Below are 16,712 nucleotides of genomic sequence, written 5' to 3'. Positions count from 1 at the left end.
ACCTGGAGCAATTGCCGATGGCAACCAATTAGCTTCTATATTTCATTTTCAAAGCTTAACTGAACAAACAGCTGATGAGTTACCAACGACAACGGCTCTAGTTTTGATAAATTCTCTCCCCCCTCTTTCTTACCTCAACATGCATTGCATTAATGTAACATGTTCCACTTTCACAAACTGTACCCCAATACGTCCGATATTCGTAAAGGTTGATGGGCAGTGTACAACCTCAAATACTGTACAATCGATCGACTTTTGACTAACCAGTAGGTTAGAAAACTTCGGTCGATCGCACGATTTTCGCAAGGTTGGTGGCGTTTCCGTACGTCAAAATTTGTACGATCTACACTGCACATGCGCAGACGAAAATACGTGCGGTCGATTAGCGCAATTCGTCCAGGTGCTTTCTTCTAATTAGCGCTGATCCAACCTGCGATAATCGGGGCAGGATGGGGCTGCCGAAAATCGTACCACGGTTCCATCATCGGACGAAAGGTGTCGTCCGATGATCCCAAGGTGTATGGGCAGCTTTAAAGTTCAAGGCAACTGAACAGAAATTGCCAATTGCCTTACCTGTCTAAACTATTTTTCAGCATGAAATAAAATGGTATGTCAACGTCGCAGTGTCATCTACTGCATTTTCTTTATTCATGGTGTTTTCATCACCATACAACTCAAGTAGTGTATAGACTGTGAATAAGCAGTACCTCACATTAATGACAAGTATCCTTCCACTAAGTGCTATCAAGATGTTTGCACATCAATCCAGTAAAGAGAAGGCTGTGTTTGTACTCGGCTATGCAGCTTTGAGGCAACGGTTAGGTTATAAAAAATTCAGAACACACAAACAAGCCAATGCAATTATTTCTTGCAAAAGCTGTAACTTTCTACCGAGCACAATTAGTACATGTGAGGTCCCAGGAGACCACGCCAAACAGATCTGCTCTCACCTATATACACAAACACACACAGATCTATAAAGATGTTCAGTATTTTGATGTGAGCAGCAAGTTGGTGTTTTAACATTGTGTGCAGAGGTTACACAATCCATAACAAGAAAAACCCTGCAATGATCTCAGCTCAAAGAAGATCTTATTTATGTGTAGGTTAAAAAGGCAACTAAAAATACGTTCTATGACAGGGTCACTACTGATCAGTAACAACAGATACAAAGTATATTTCTGACCGTGATATGAAGTTACCTTGTTATTGAACATTTTATAGCAAACAAAAAATAATCATTAGTGAACATTTTGGATCCAAATCTAACTATTACAGACCGGCAAAATAAAAATAATAAGCCACTTAAAGGATCAGTAAACCCCAGACGGACATTTCAGTTTATGGGAGATGTGGACTCCAGTGGGTAGTTTTGTGCATTCACGTTCCTAGGCTCTTGGTGGCCATTACAAGAGGGTTCTACCCTGCCTGTTGAATATCTAAAGTAACAGGGAATGCAACACAATCATCCAACTTGGAAATATTGCCTCCACACTGTGCTTATATTTCCTGCACATAGTCAATAGAAATACCCTTATTTTTACTAGTGTGGCTAGTGGGTGTGGATTCTTTAGGGGCAAACAATACTTTAGACATATGGATCAATGGTGTGGAAATTTTTGAAAAAACTACTTGTCCAAGGGCTAAAGTGGGGGTCAAATCTACTTGTCCTTCATGACAATCTAATTGTCCCAACACAAAAAAAAAAGTTTTAAAAGTTTAAAACTACGGATGCACCAATACCAGTTTTTGGGTATCGAGTACGAGTACCAATATTTTGCTTTCAGCACTCACTGAGTATCGGTGCTTCCGTTGGCATGGAGCAGGCCTCCCAGGCAATCAGGAAGCCTACACTGCTCGCAAAGGCAGCGCGCCCCCGCTCCGCGCTGCTTCGCGTGTAGTGTGTCACGGCCTTAAGGCTCCATTCACACCCGAGTGGCTGTCCGCGTGTATTCGGCAATACAAAGCCCCTCTAAACAGAAAATACAAAGCACTTTAATGTGTATCGCTCAGACCATTGCTAGGGCCGCGTTGTACAAAACCCTGCGACCCCCGAAACAGTACTAGTGTGACAATCCGGTGGATTAAAATAGCCACAAATGAGCGGCATCCATGCGGATTAAAAATATTAGCTTTTAGGAATGCAGCCTAAGGCTACATTCACACAACTGCCCTAAACATTCCGGCTATAGTAATAGCCGCAAATGTGTGGAATCCGCGTGTATGTTAACATTTGCGCGGTTTTGTTCTGCACTGTTTTCCGTGCAAAATACCGTGGAAAACACTACCACTATGTGTGAATGGAGCCTAAAAGGATTCAGCGGTGTGGTCAGCCCTGCACAGACACACTTGTCTGAGCTTTGCAGTCCCATAGTTGAATGCAAAACATTTTGAAAAGAAAAAAAGGTATTTCCACTGAGATTTATTAGAAACTTTAAAAGGAGAACTATGGGGTCAGTGTTTTTCCCCATAGTTCTCCTAAGGGTCACGGAGGGACACAAACTAGCGTCCTCCCGTGACCCGAAGCTCAGTATACCGTATTACTGTCGAGATCCACCCATCTGCATGATTGACAGCTGGCTCTGCCTATCTAGAGGCAGAGAAAGCTGTACCCGCCCCCTCCCCGTTCCGCCAGTCAGAGCTGGAGGATCGGAGGGGGGAATCCCTGCAGGGAGCTGTGAGTGACAGTCACGGCTCTCTGCAGGGACATGATCGAGAAGTGAGTGAGCGACGGTATGTGTTCGCTCACTTCCCGATCTATTGAGCCGACGTGTGACAGTTTCATTGTCACACGTCGGCTCGAACTAGGAGGTTGAGTCAAAATCTTCACTCACGCAGCTGGGCGGATCCCGTCATCTAAGTCGGGATCTGCTCCGGCTGCGGCATCTCAGTATACCGCGAGCTGTAGCAGGTGATATACTGAGCTTAGGGTAACGGGAGGACGCTAGTTTGTGTCCTCCCGTTACCCTAAGGAGAACTATGGGGAAAAACACTGACCCCATAGTCCTTCTTTAAGCAAGATCATGAGAGCATTGGGGTGGCAACATTTAAAAGGTTGGTGACTATAATGCATTTCCTTCTACTTTAATTGACCATACTACTATTGAAAAAGCAACGTGCAGTAGGAGTGGCCAAAAACGAAACCAAGAAGTGTGATAGTAGCATCCTACCGCTGGAATTCCCAGTCAGCTAGAAACTCAGCACATCTTTTAAAGAAAACTGAGTAATGAGTGGCCAACTTGCTTCTGAAATTGCTCTTTACCTGGCGGTCTGCGGCTTCAATATTTTAACCAAGAATGCATTATACATGTTATGAAGTTATTTCTCTTATCACACGTCTCCTTTAAAGCAAACCTGAGTTTTCCCCATTCATGACCTCTATTGTCTCCATATGCTCTTAGCATATCTTTCCTTTGTTACTCCAACGCACAGTTTAGTAATGGGAGCCAAAGAAAATACCCAATACTTCTGAATATGGAGGAATATTGGATAGTGGGCCAATCAATGCTGTCACATAGTGTGTCCACAGCCCTGTGTAAGCTGCAACTCCAATGCCATGTGCCCTGCATGGGCTAGGACACATCGTGGAGCACATTCTTGTGAGATCTGGGATCCTCAGCTTTTCCAGGATCCTATGGGAAGACAAAGTAATGTCAGCAAGCGTGCCGGAAGCCAGGGCCTGCAGGAAAACTCTTTTACATTTTCTTCTCTATTTTCAGATTTTTGTTAGTCATTTTACATTTGCAGAAGCTTTTAAATGTGGTGTTGAGTATAATTAAAAGTATCACAATCCATGCCAATATGTCATATCATTTGAAGATATTGGGATATGTATTGTCATCGTAGCTGAAGAACCTGATGAAGAACCACTATGACCACCTACCAACCACCGTTCACACTACTGGCAGCTACAACTTTCCCTTAGCATTTGAAAATACTGGGATGTGTATGGCCATCATATCAGATAAAGAAGAACAGTCACGCCCCCACCCCCCGCCTTTAAAACAAACTTATTCTGATATGAAGAGCCAGCCAAGAAAGGAAGAGTCTGATTGGTTGCTGTGCACAAGTCAGCTCCTCTTTCAGGCACATTTATAGATTGAAGCAGAACTTATTATTAATAATATTATTAAACCATTGCAGTGGGGCTACCCCCGTACTGCCAGGGTTAACTGCGCATTTGTGTCTAGGGCTGGAAATGAACCTGAACCTCGGAGCTGGCTTGCTGTTAGACCGCTCCTCCCAGCGTCTCTCCCCCTCCGCTGCAGCGATCTAAGGATCCTCGAGTCATCATGTCCAATACACTGTGTATTGGACATGAGGGACATACCATCACTGCAGCAGAGAAGGAGAAAGGCTGGAGGGAGCGCTGCCAGCTCTAAAGGAAGGGTGCAAGGGTTAATCAAATAAACATTTTCCTTTATTCCATTGGCTACAAATGTTGCATTTTAGTAACTGTTAGGCCTGGTTCACACCTGGGCGTTTTGTAGCGCGTTCGAACGCTCTGCAAAACGCTCAAACACCGAAAACCCCATTATTTCCTATGGGTACGGTTCACACCTGGGCGTATTACAGGCCGTATGAACGCGCTACAAAAACCCCCTACGTCCAAAGAAGTACAGGAGCTTCTTTGGGGCGTTTTTGTCACGTGTTTCCATTGGGATACAGCCAAGTAGCCCTCGGAAACGCGCGTTTGTCGCGCAGTTTTTTTTACCGCAAAGCGCTGTAAAAACGCACGTCACGAAATGCGCGACAAACGCGCAATATTCGATACGCCTAGGTGTGAACCCAGCCTAAAAGTAGTTGCAAACCCCAACTAAATGACATTCATTTTGCTATAGCTCCGTTGATCAACGATTGCCTTTTTAAAAAAATATAATATAGTATTTTCACTTTTTTTTTCAAATCCATTTTTGCATCTTAATATTGCCGATCTCCGCCAGCATTTTTCAGGTCTACATGCAAGCCCTCCAATGTCATCTGCACACCATTGACCCGGACCGATTTCCTTACAGTGACAACAATGGACCATGCCTGCACAAGGTATGTCAGAATGGACGTTTGTAGTCCACGCCAATGGGTGAAAACGCGAGTGCACAATTAAGAAAGCGTTGTCGTCACACGACAGGAAGTGCCTGAACAAGCACCATCATAGCTGGATCACCATGTTTTCTTTACTGAGAGATCCAGATTTAGATTGTAAGCCCTCACGGGCAGGGCCATCCTTACCATCTTGTCTTGTGACTGTAATGTCTTCCTTATATTGTAAAGCGCTGTGCAAACTATTGGCGCTATATAAATCCTGTATATTAATAATTTAAAAATACGGAAAACAACTTTTGAAATGACAATAATATTAAAGCTAAATCAGCATTCATTCATCTCCTCACCCCACCACTTCACAGATTCTGCCTACAATGAAGGATTATATGTATGGTATATGCAGTATTAATAAGCACAGCTAGTAAACTGGACAGCCTAGCCTGACATATACCAGAGTAATGTAAAGCATATACCTCTCCACTAGAATTCTGGAGGGATTTCTAACCTTCCTCGGCATGACTGCAGTTTGCCTGCACACCGAGCTGATAAAAGCTGCACTGTTAGCATGGCTTCTTCCTGGAATCTAGGCCCCAAAGCTTTTCTTCCCTGCCACAAATGTACTGAGCACCTCCAGCTCAATACCTGATACTAGGCCTACATTTAAAATAAAAGAACAGGTCTACCAGCCTCTCTGTTCCATGTCCTCCCTCCACTCCCCATCTCATTGTGCTCGCTGACCTCTTCCTTTTCACCTGATTTTGTCAGTTTGTGTCACACAACATCGCCTCTCTGACCAAGTTCTACCTACAAAGCAGCGGAGCTTTACTAAAATAATAGTATTATGACCCAACAAGACTGATCATGACATACACACACTCCAGTATGAACGTGCATACATAATTCAACAGTACGAAGAAAAAGCGGCAGAATAGAAAAGATGGAAAGAGCGCAAACACTTGTCCCTTTGTCTCCACAACAAATCATCGTTTGATTGGAAACGGAGTTGTCGGCCTCGTGTACAATCAGGAAACTGCTTTGTCACAATTCCAGCCTGAGTTATTCCAAAGAGTCAGTGGAGCCGTCCTGATTACACATGGAGAAATCCTGTTCCACCTGTTACCTTAGGCTGTATGGTGAACGCCTACACACATCCTCGCTCTGCGCACGTAAGATCCGCACACTTTCTAGAAGGGTTTGTTGGCCGGTATGGCTGTTTCAGCACATATCTTTGTCACGTGGTAAGAGCCGAAGAACATTAGAGGGTTTTTGCTTTTTATTACAGGAATTGTACAAGGCCATGTATTATTACTATTATAAAAGCAACCATAAAGACATGAAAACCAGACAAGTTCTGACATCTTCATCACAGTTATAATGAAGGTGAAATCATTCAAGGAGCAGGAAAGCTGTATGACTATGAAACCTGAAGACCTTCATCTGGCCAGGTTCCCACAAAATACCTACATTTCAGGTCATTGTAATACAGATAGGCAGAAACATATTATAGATAAATTCACAGAGTATAGGAATGGTATTTGGATTGATAGATTTTTTTTTCCACAGTAAAGTTGATGTCAGACAGGCAATTCTGCCACTAGAGACAAATCGCCAGCAGCAGGATCATTAAAGACCTTGTGCATCTGCCCCTATGGATTCGCTCCCTCTGTAGCCAGATGCAGTGAGATGTCGCTTTGTTGCTGGCCTGAATGCGGCTGAATTTGCTTCCTATTGGCTATGGATGGGAGTGACATCTCACTATCTCAGATACAGAGTGAGTGGTCCATAGGGACAAACAGGCTGTGCTCTGGAGAGACTACAAAGAGTTACTCTAAAGCAGTGGTTCTCAACCTGTGTAACCTCAGGACCTACATTCGTCCTTGGTCATTAAGTTATGACCCAAGTCACAGTGCAATGGAATGCAAGGGATTAGGGCACTGCATGTTCCAGTGCAGATGTACGAGCTGTGGGTCAGGGCCAGGACGGCCACAAGTCAAGGGGCCTGCAGCGCCAGGACAGCCACAAGTCAACGGGCCTGCAGCGCCAGGACGGCCACAAGTCAATGAGCCTGCAGCCCCAGGACGGCTACAAGTCAACGGGCCTGCAGCGCCAGGACGGCCACAAGTCAATGAGCCTGCAGCCCCAGGACGGCTACAAGTCAACGGGCCTGCAGCGCCAGGACGGCCACAAGTCAATGAGCCTGCAGCCCCAGGACGGCTACAAGTCAGTGGGCCTGCAGCACCAGGCAGAGTTAACACTGTAAGTCATAATGATTTTGACATTCTGTAATGTAGACCATATGCTTTGCTAAGTTCCTTACATGTCAATTGCCTTAGTATGCCATAGTTCTCCTTAGGGTAACGACACAAACTAGCGTCCTCCCGTCACCCTAAGCTCAGTATACCGTGAGCTACAGCTCGCTGTATACTGAGACGCCACAGCTGAAGCGGATCCCGACAATTATGTCTGGATCCGCCCAGCTGCGTGAATGACAGCTGGCTCTGCCTATCTAGAGGCAGAGCCAGCTGTACCCGCCCCCTCCCCCGTTCGTTCCGCCAGTCAGCGCTAGCGGATCGGAGCAGGGAGGGGGGAATCCATCCCCTCCCCTGTCACAGCAGAGGGCTGTGACAGGATCGAGAGGTGAGCGAACGCCGCTATGTGTTCGCTCACTTCCCGATCTACTGAGCCGACCTGTGACAGCCTCATTGTCACAGGTCGGCTAGAACTATGAGGCGAGTGAAAAGCACTCACCTCATATAGTTCTCCTTTAATAACTTAAGTCTCCTTATAAAAAGCCCAAAAGCAAAGTTCACGAGAGTCAGAGCTGAATCAAACCGGAACAATGGATATAACCGGATGCATGGATGCTAATAAAGCTCCGCCAGCTGCAGCCTCAACAACAATTTACATTTCACATCACCAGAAGAAGAGATCAACAGCAGCTCCGGGTGTGATCACCTGACTGGTCTAGCCACAAATACCTACAACCAACATCCTTCATGCCCTCAGGCACCACAGCTCTGGTTTTCTACAATGGGATTCAGAGAACTGCCTCAGTGACAAGGGTTTCCATGCTGCTTTGTTTTAGTCTGTGAACATATCACCAGGTGCCTTCAATTGGATATAATTGCTGTGCTCTGCCTGGAAACAAACCTCATAGTCCATAAATGAATGCCAGACACCAGTCACCAAGAAGACAATGCTGGTCAACCTGACGGACATGTCTGTTCCATGACTATCCTACATACAAGTAGGAAGACACTTGATAATGTCACCTGTCAGCAGTACAATTAAAGGGACTGTTATCTTCATTTTTTTTCTCTTTTTCTAGGTGGGGGTTGAAGACTTTTTGAGTAGTGCATCCTTTAGAATTACTTGGTTGATCCTGCCAGCCAATCTTCTTCCTTGATCTAAACTGGCAGTTCAAAAGATGGAGGCAGATCCGTGCTTGTGTGGTCAGTATGATAAGCAAAGGTTTGCACTGAACCCAAAAGAAAGCGGTCAGTGCGGCCCCATCAGGTGCAGCCGGGGCATTTCCTGCAATGCAGCTGCATGTAAACAAAGGGACTGGATGCTGGTGACATCATTGTCCTTATATGGCCACATATCCTCAATGACATTGACCTAATATGGCCACGTGGTCATAAGGGGTCAATTATGTCACCAGTATACCCCCCTCTTTTATTTACATGAAGGGGTGGGGAATGCCCCGGCCGCAGCTGACAGCTTTCTTCTGGGTCTGGATGAGCTTTGGTTCCGTACAAACCCAAGCTCATCGCTAAGGGTCCATTCCCACCACATCATCTCCAGACCCAAAATGCATCCTAATGTATCCCTATGCTATTTCTGGCCTCTGTTCACACTAGCGCAGTCGGTTCTGGACCAGACCAGGAAAATACTGCTTGTCCTATTTTGTCTGGTCTGGAATGCACTGGAACTGCGGCAGGTTCACACCATTTTCTGGACCAGATCTGTACTGGAAAATGGTGTGGACCTGCCCTCATGATCAGTTTGCTTGCCAGTGCTTCCTGTACACAGGTAAATGATGCTGTGCAGACGCAGGACATGCCTGTATCTTCCATAGTCTACCTGCCCATCACGACCATGCTGATTGCCAGTGGCTGCCATCATTACTTGATGGCTACCTTTATTCAAGTGTCAGTAGGAGGCTGTGCGTTCACATACATTGTAAGTCACCCCATAAAGTCTCAAGACTGGAAATACATATAACACAGAGGTGCGCACATTAAAATGGAATCCAGGAGCCAGTCTGTCCAATCCAGGAGCCAGTATGAGTAACAACAACTAGAGAAAACCTCAAAAAGTTAGGCACCGGCTGCCATTTTTAGGACCTGGCTCCTGGGATTTGTCCAGTCCTAACATAACAGAATCCCAGTCACTACCTCCAGAGCCATCAAACACTCCTGAATATTGATGTGCTTCCTCAGTGGAAAGGTTACAATGCTCGGAGGTAGAAAAACATAACACAGGATTAGGCGGCCGGTGAGTCCAGTCTGGAGACCAATAAGCACAATGTCTACTCTGCTGCAAGGGTTAAACACAGCGGCGTCACTCGTCATCTACAATACCAAGTATAGGGACAGACTGGCAGACAAAGCAGAATGTCCAATCTGCAGGAAACAATACAACACTGTGAGAAGATCTATATATTGTAATGATTCAATCAGCACTGGTGTGCTCAGCTGACACACAGAAATACAACATTTTGTGACACATATGGTGACCACAGGCACAAATATATTTTTATGTTGTCGGTTGTATAGTCTCTGCACTGCAAACTCTGCTGAAGGCACCAGAACCACCTCATTTATATCTACTGGAACCAAACTAGATGTCTGTCCATTGAGGGCCCCAGAAATGAATGCTGGAGATGAGTCACCAATGGTCATCATTAGGCCGACCTCACAGGTGACCACAAACAAGGCATGGCTCAGCCCCCTACGTGTGATATGGTGAAGTGGACCTGCCATGCCGAACAGATCACCCAGGAAAAAGAAATGACTCGCCCCGGCCTCTTCCAGGGAATCACGGGTGACGTCACAGGGAGCTGGGAGTTCCAAGGGCCCAACTGTCCCCCATAGGCAGCAGTGAGTGTCATCCATGCCTTCCGGAAGCATCAGAGGCCGGGGCCAAAGTCATTTGATGTTTCAGATGATCTGGGGGGCGGGGAGCGTGCAAAAAGCAGACCTTGTGTTTAACATGGAAGGTCCACTTTATGGCAGCCCAGTCACCCTCCATGAATGAAACATTGGACAGCACAGAGAGCACCACAACACCCAGCAGAGTCACAGCTCTGCATTGTGGGGGGACGCTGCATATGTGTGTATCGGGGTCCCATTCCCAGCATCCTTCTCCATCATAGGTACATCAGAGTACCCTCCCCCGTCACCCTATATCACACACACAAGTCCCCTCCCCCTGCCAGCCTATATCACACACAAGCCCCCTCCCCCTGCCAGCCTATATCACACACAAGCCCCCTCCCCCTGCCAGCCTATATCACACACAAGCCCCCTCCCCCTGCCAGCCTATATCACACACAAGCCCCCTCCCCCTGCCAGCCTATATCACACACAAGCCCCCTCCCCCTGCCAGCCTATATCACACACAAGCCCCCTCCCCCTGCCAGCCTATATCACACACAAGCCCCCTCCCCCTGCCAGCCTATATCACACACAAGCCCCCTCCCCCTGCCAGCCTATATCACACACAAGCCCCCTCCCCCTGCCAGCCTATATCACACACAAGCCCCCTCCCCCTGCCAGCCTATATCACACACAAGCCCCCTCCCCCTGCCAGCCTATATCACACACAAGCCCCCTCCCCCTGCCAGCCTATATCACACACAAGCCCCCTCCCCCTGCCAGCCTATATCACACACAAGCCCCCTCCCCCTGCCAGCCTATATCACACACAAGCCCCCTCCCCCTGCCAGCCTATATCACACACAAGCCCCCTCCCCCTGCCAGCCTATATCACACACAAGCCCCCTCCCCCTGCCAGCCTATATCACACACAAGCCCCCTCCCCCTGCCAGCCTATATCACACACAAGCCCCCTCCCCCTGCCAGCCTATATCACACACAAGCCCCCTCCCCCTGCCAGCCTATATCACACACAAGCCCCCTCCCCCTGCCAGCCTATATCACACACAAGCCCCCTCCCCCTGCCAGCCTATATCACACACAAGCCCCCTCCCCCTGCCAGCCTATATCACACACAAGCCCCCTCCCCCTGCCAGCCTATATCACACACAAGCCCCCTCCCCCTGCCAGCCTATATCACACACAAGCCCCCTCCCCCTGCCAGCCTATATCACACACAAGCCCCCTCCCCCTGCCAGCCTATATCACACACAAGCCCCCTCCCCCTGCCAGCCTATATCACACACAAGCCCCCTCCCCCTGCCAGCCTATATCACACACAAGCCCCCTCCCCCTGCCAGCCTATATCACACACAAGCCCCCTCCCCCTGCCAGCCTATATCACACACAAGCCCCCTCCCCCTGCCAGCCTATATCACACACAAGCCCCCTCCCCCTGCCAGCCTATATCACACACAAGCCCCCTCCCCCTGCCAGCCTATATCACACACAAGCCCCCTCCCCCTGCCAGCCTATATCACACACAAGCCCCCTCCCCCTGCCAGCCTATATCACACACAAGCCCCCTCCCCCTGCCAGCCTATATCACACACAAGCCCCCTCCCCCTGCCAGCCTATATCACACACAAGCCCCCTCCCCCTGCCAGCCTATATCACACACAAGCCCCCTCCCCCTGCCAGCCTATATCACACACAAGCCCCCTCCCCCTGCCAGCCTATATCACACACAAGCCCCCTCCCCCTGCCAGCCTATATCACACACAAGCCCCCTCCCCCTGCCAGCCTATATCACACACAAGCCCCCTCCCCCTGCCAGCCTATATCACACACAAGCCCCCTCCCCCTGCCAGCCTATATCACACACAAGCCCCCTCCCCCTGCCAGCCTATATCACACACAAGCCCCCTCCCCCTGCCAGCCTATATCACACACAAGCCCCCTCCCCCTGCCAGCCTATATCACACACAAGCCCCCTCCCCCTGCCAGCCTATATCACACACAAGCCCCCTCCCCCTGCCAGCCTATATCACACACAAGCCCCCTCCCCCTGCCAGCCTATATCACACACAAGCCCCCTCCCCCTGCCAGCCTATATCACACACAAGCCCCCTCCCCCTGCCAGCCTATATCACACACAAGCCCCCTCCCCCTGCCAGCCTATATCACACACAAGCCCCCTCCCCCTGCCAGCCTATATCACACACAAGCCCCCTCCCCCTGCCAGCCTATATCACACACAAGCCCCCTCCCCCTGCCAGCCTATATCACACACAAGCCCCCTCCCCCTGCCAGCCTATATCACACACAAGCCCCCTCCCCCTGCCAGCCTATATCACACACAAGCCCCCTCCCCCTGCCAGCCTATATCACACACAAGCCCCCTCCCCCTGCCAGCCTATATCACACACAAGCCCCCTCCCCCTGCCAGCCTATATCACACACAAGCCCCCTCCCCCTGCCAGCCTATATCACACACAAGCCCCCTCCCCCTGCCAGCCTATATCACACACAAGCCCCCTCCCCCTGCCAGCCTATATCACACACAAGCCCCCTCCCCCTGCCAGCCTATATCACACACAAGCCCCCTCCCCCTGCCAGCCTATATCACACACAAGCCCCCTCCCCCTGCCAGCCTATATCACACACAAGCCCCCTCCCCCTGCCAGCCTATATCACACACAAGCCCCCTCCCCCTGCCAGCCTATATCACACACAAGCCCCCTCCCCCTGCCAGCCTATATCACACACAAGCCCCCTCCCCCTGCCAGCCTATATCACACACAAGCCCCCTCCCCCTGCCAGCCTATATCACACACAAGCCCCCTCCCCCTGCCAGCCTATATCACACACAAGCCCCCTCCCCCTGCCAGCCTATATCACACACAAGCCCCCTCCCCCTGCCAGCCTATATCACACACAAGCCCCCTCCCCCTGCCAGCCTATATCACACACAAGCCCCCTCCCCCTGCCAGCCTATATCACACACAAGCCCCCTCCCCCTGCCAGCCTATATCACACACAAGCCCCCTCCCCCTGCCAGCCTATATCACACACAAGACCCCCTCCCCCTGTCACCGTATATCGCACACAGATCCTCCCCCTGTCAGGCACAGCCGGGTCCTCCATTGTCACCTATACACAGTCACACTCCGCTCACTGACTGTCATACATCCATTGTCACGGTGACACCCAGCAGTCCTCCTCCTCCGGGCCCCGCTCTCACCTAGGGCCACCTCGCAGGCTTTTCTCAGCTGGTTGTGATGGGCTCTCTTCACCTCCTTGTCGCTGAGGATCTTCTCTAGGGCCCGGGTGAGGAACATGGTGTGACGATCGGGCTGTACGATCCGAGGCGGCGAGATCTGACGATACCAAGTCCCCGGCTAATGTGTGCCCGGCGGAGGCCGCCCCATCACAACCGTTCTCGGCACTGTCACCCCTCGGGGGGGCTCCCCTCCTCCTCCGGGTCCCGGGGAAAGCTGGCCGCTGATCAGGTGACGGCGCTGATCAGGGAAGCTCGGCTCTTCTCTTCGCCATGTTGAAAGGAAGCGACGTCAGGAGGAGACCCGCCCAGAGCCGACACTGCGGCAACACCCGGGGGAGGGACGGGGAGGAGGATGGGCGGTGTCACCCCCTGCTAGGCCTACCTTACAGGGACCGGTACAGGTGGGGGCACCGGGCCCGGGTATTTCATGGAGGGGGACTGATTACCGGCCAAAGACTGTCCCAGGTGGGGGCCCGGGAATACATGGGGGAGGACCAAATACCCTCTAAAGACTATCCCAGGTGGGGGCCCCGGACACCGGGGATACATGGAGGGGGACTAATACCCTCTAAAGACTGTCCCAGGTGGGGGCTCCTTCCAGAGACTATCCCAGGTGGGGGCCCCGGACACCGGGGATACATGGAGGGGGACTAATACCCTCTAAAGACTGTCCCAGGTGGGGGCTCCTTCCAGAGACTGTCCCAGGTGGGGGCCTCTTCCAGAGACTGTCCAAGGTGGAGGCCCTGACCCCGGGGATCCATGGAGGGGACCCCTTTCCAGGGACTGTCCCACATGGGGGTCTCTGGGGATAGATGGAGGATGACTGCCTTCCAGGGGCTGGCCCAGGTGGGGGCCCCTGTCCGTGGGGATACATGAAGGAGGACTGCCTTCCAGGGACAGTCCCAAATGTGTGTGCCCCGAGCCTTTATTAGGATGAGAGGAGGTCAGTGAAGCCAAGGATCAGGATGACATGTGATGGTGACAGTAGAGGTTTTGGGGAAGATCCAGACAATAGTTTTTTTGGTTGCTGCACCCACAATCCGGCGTGTTCCTGTGTCTCACCGGGGGGTGGGGGGCCTCTGAGCCGGGACACAGCCACAGCAGGATGTCCGTGTTCACATGTCATCACATGATTGCGTGTTCTGCACATTTCCATGTATTTTATGACAATTTGGGTTTCTTCAACAGATGCAGTAATATCATACAAGATGAAACATTGTAACTGCCAACACGTCATTCTCCAGGGGCCCTGTTCTCAGGAATATAACATGTCTGGGGGTTAGGTAATCTTCAGGCCTAAGATGTGCATTCTATATGTAACATACAGCACAGGATATACAACACAGTGCACACAGTACTGGGCTCTGCACTATGTAATGTACAGCACAGAGTCTAGGGGTCATGGCTGTGTAACATACAATGCAGGGTTTAGGACTGTGTAATGTACAACATAGTGTCTAGAGTGTACAGGTCAGGACTGTGCAATGTACAACATAGTTTATACAGTGCAGAGGTCAGGACTGTGCAATGTACAACATAGTGTATACAGTGTAGAGGTCAGGACTGTGCAATGTACAACATAGTGTATACAGTGTAGAGGTCAGGACTGTGTAATGTACAACATAGTGTATACAGTGTAGAGGTCAGGACTGTGCAATGTACAACATAGTGTATAGAGTGCAGAGGTCAGGGCTGTGCAATGTACAACATAGTGTATAAAGGTCAGGACTGTGCAATGTACAACATAGTGTATAGAGTGCAGAGGTCAGGGCTGTAATTTGTAATACAGTAACTGCAGAATGAATGCGGGCAAATCACAGTGTTTGGATATCTTTGGGTAACTATTGAACAATCGGAGGTCCCAGTGCCCCTGACTTCCATACCATGCATTCTACCATCCAAAAGGCCCCTTAGCTGGACTGAATCCCCAATGATTGCTGCTATGTTAGACATCTGGGATACAATGGTCAGAAAGTATGAGATATCTTCATATGTGGGTCCACTAACTCCTGTTATGGGAAATCCAGATCTCTCGCAGGGAATGGAGAGTAGAAGGTTTGTGAAGTGGGAGAGGACAAAGTGCTCTCCAATGACACAGCAGGATTATGTCCCCTATCAGAATTCCTTCCAGCTAATACACCGAGTAAGGGCAGATGGTTAGAATATGTACAACTTCAATATTTCTATTCAGACCTCTGCGTGCAAGGCGTTGTATTCAGAGACCTGACTCCATTGGAGGACATATGTTTGAATAAGGCGGGGCGTAAACATATGGTTTCCAGATTATATCCCAGTGCACCCAATTGTATCTTTTGCCACATGTGCTCCAAGATGGAGACTCTCATAGTTTAGAGTTAGGACCGCACTATATAGAGGGGCCTGGGCGCGGCTGTGCGGCTTTCACATTTTCTGCAGAAGTCGTGTATCTAAACCTCTGTTTTTAATCCTAAGTGGTGAGACAAGTTTTTTTGCATGCTGGCTGGTGAGTGTGCTGGGATACTTTTTGCTGTTGTATTCAGAGACCTGACTCCATTGGAGGACTTATTTTTAAATAAAGTGGGGCGTAAACATATGGTTTCTAGATTACAGGTGAAACTCGAATAATTAGAATATCGTGCAAAAGTAAGTGCTGCAAAAGGGGCCCAAACCAAGTACTGAGTACATATGCATGCTTGTACTTTTCAGAGGTCCGATATTGTTCTATGTACAATCCTTGTTTTATTGATTGCATGTAATAATCTACTTTTTTGAGGTTGTGGATTTGGGGTTCTTGGGGTTTTCATGAGCTGTAAGCCATAATCATCACAATTATGACAAATCACGGCTTGAACTATCTTGCTTTGCATGTAATGAGTCTCTCTCATATATTAGTTTCACCTTTTAAGTTGCATTAGTGAAATAAATGAACTTTGCACGATATTCTAATTATTCGAGTTTCACCTGTATATCCTATCGTAATAACCCAAATGTTCCCAAAATCACTGTATTACATTAAGGACTGGGAACGTGAATTAGGATTCTCAGCGACAGAAGAGGATTGGAATAAAGTATATTATATAACTTTCAAAGCCAAGTATGGCAGTTAAAACACAGGATTTTCGGCCAAAAGTTTGTGCAACTCAAACCTCTGTTTTTAACGCATACTATTAGTCAGGGTAATTTGCTTTGTTGCAGGCTGGCTGGCAAGTGGTGCTGGGGATTTTTTGTGTTTTGTATTGTTGTAAGCCTTCCCATGTGCACTAGAGCTGCAACAGTTAATCGATTTAGTCGATTAAAATCGACGA

General features: G+C 49.1%; 1 protein-coding gene across 2 annotated transcripts in view; it reads right to left on the bottom strand.

Annotated features, from left to right (window-relative positions):
• Positions 1-13,574, bottom strand: part of ARFGEF1 (ADP ribosylation factor guanine nucleotide exchange factor 1) — a 140,321-nt gene extending 126,747 nt beyond the window's left edge. For both annotated transcript variants that reach the window (XM_018554228.1, XM_018554226.1), the window contains exon 1: positions 13,390-13,574. In XM_018554228.1, the coding sequence (XP_018409730.1) occupies positions 13,390-13,486 (97 nt within the window). In that variant the 5' untranslated portion in view covers positions 13,487-13,574. The remainder of the gene's footprint in view (positions 1-13,389) is intronic.
• Between the last annotated feature and the right edge of the window lie 3,138 nt (positions 13,575-16,712).

This window comes from Nanorana parkeri, unplaced genomic scaffold (genome assembly GCF_000935625.1).
Source record: "Nanorana parkeri isolate BGI_ZX_2015 unplaced genomic scaffold, ASM93562v1 scaffold147, whole genome shotgun sequence".
NCBI lineage: Eukaryota > Metazoa > Chordata > Amphibia > Anura > Dicroglossidae > Nanorana > Nanorana parkeri.
The sequence above is the reverse complement of the archived record's forward strand: the minus strand, read 5'-3'. Positions and strand labels throughout refer to the sequence as shown.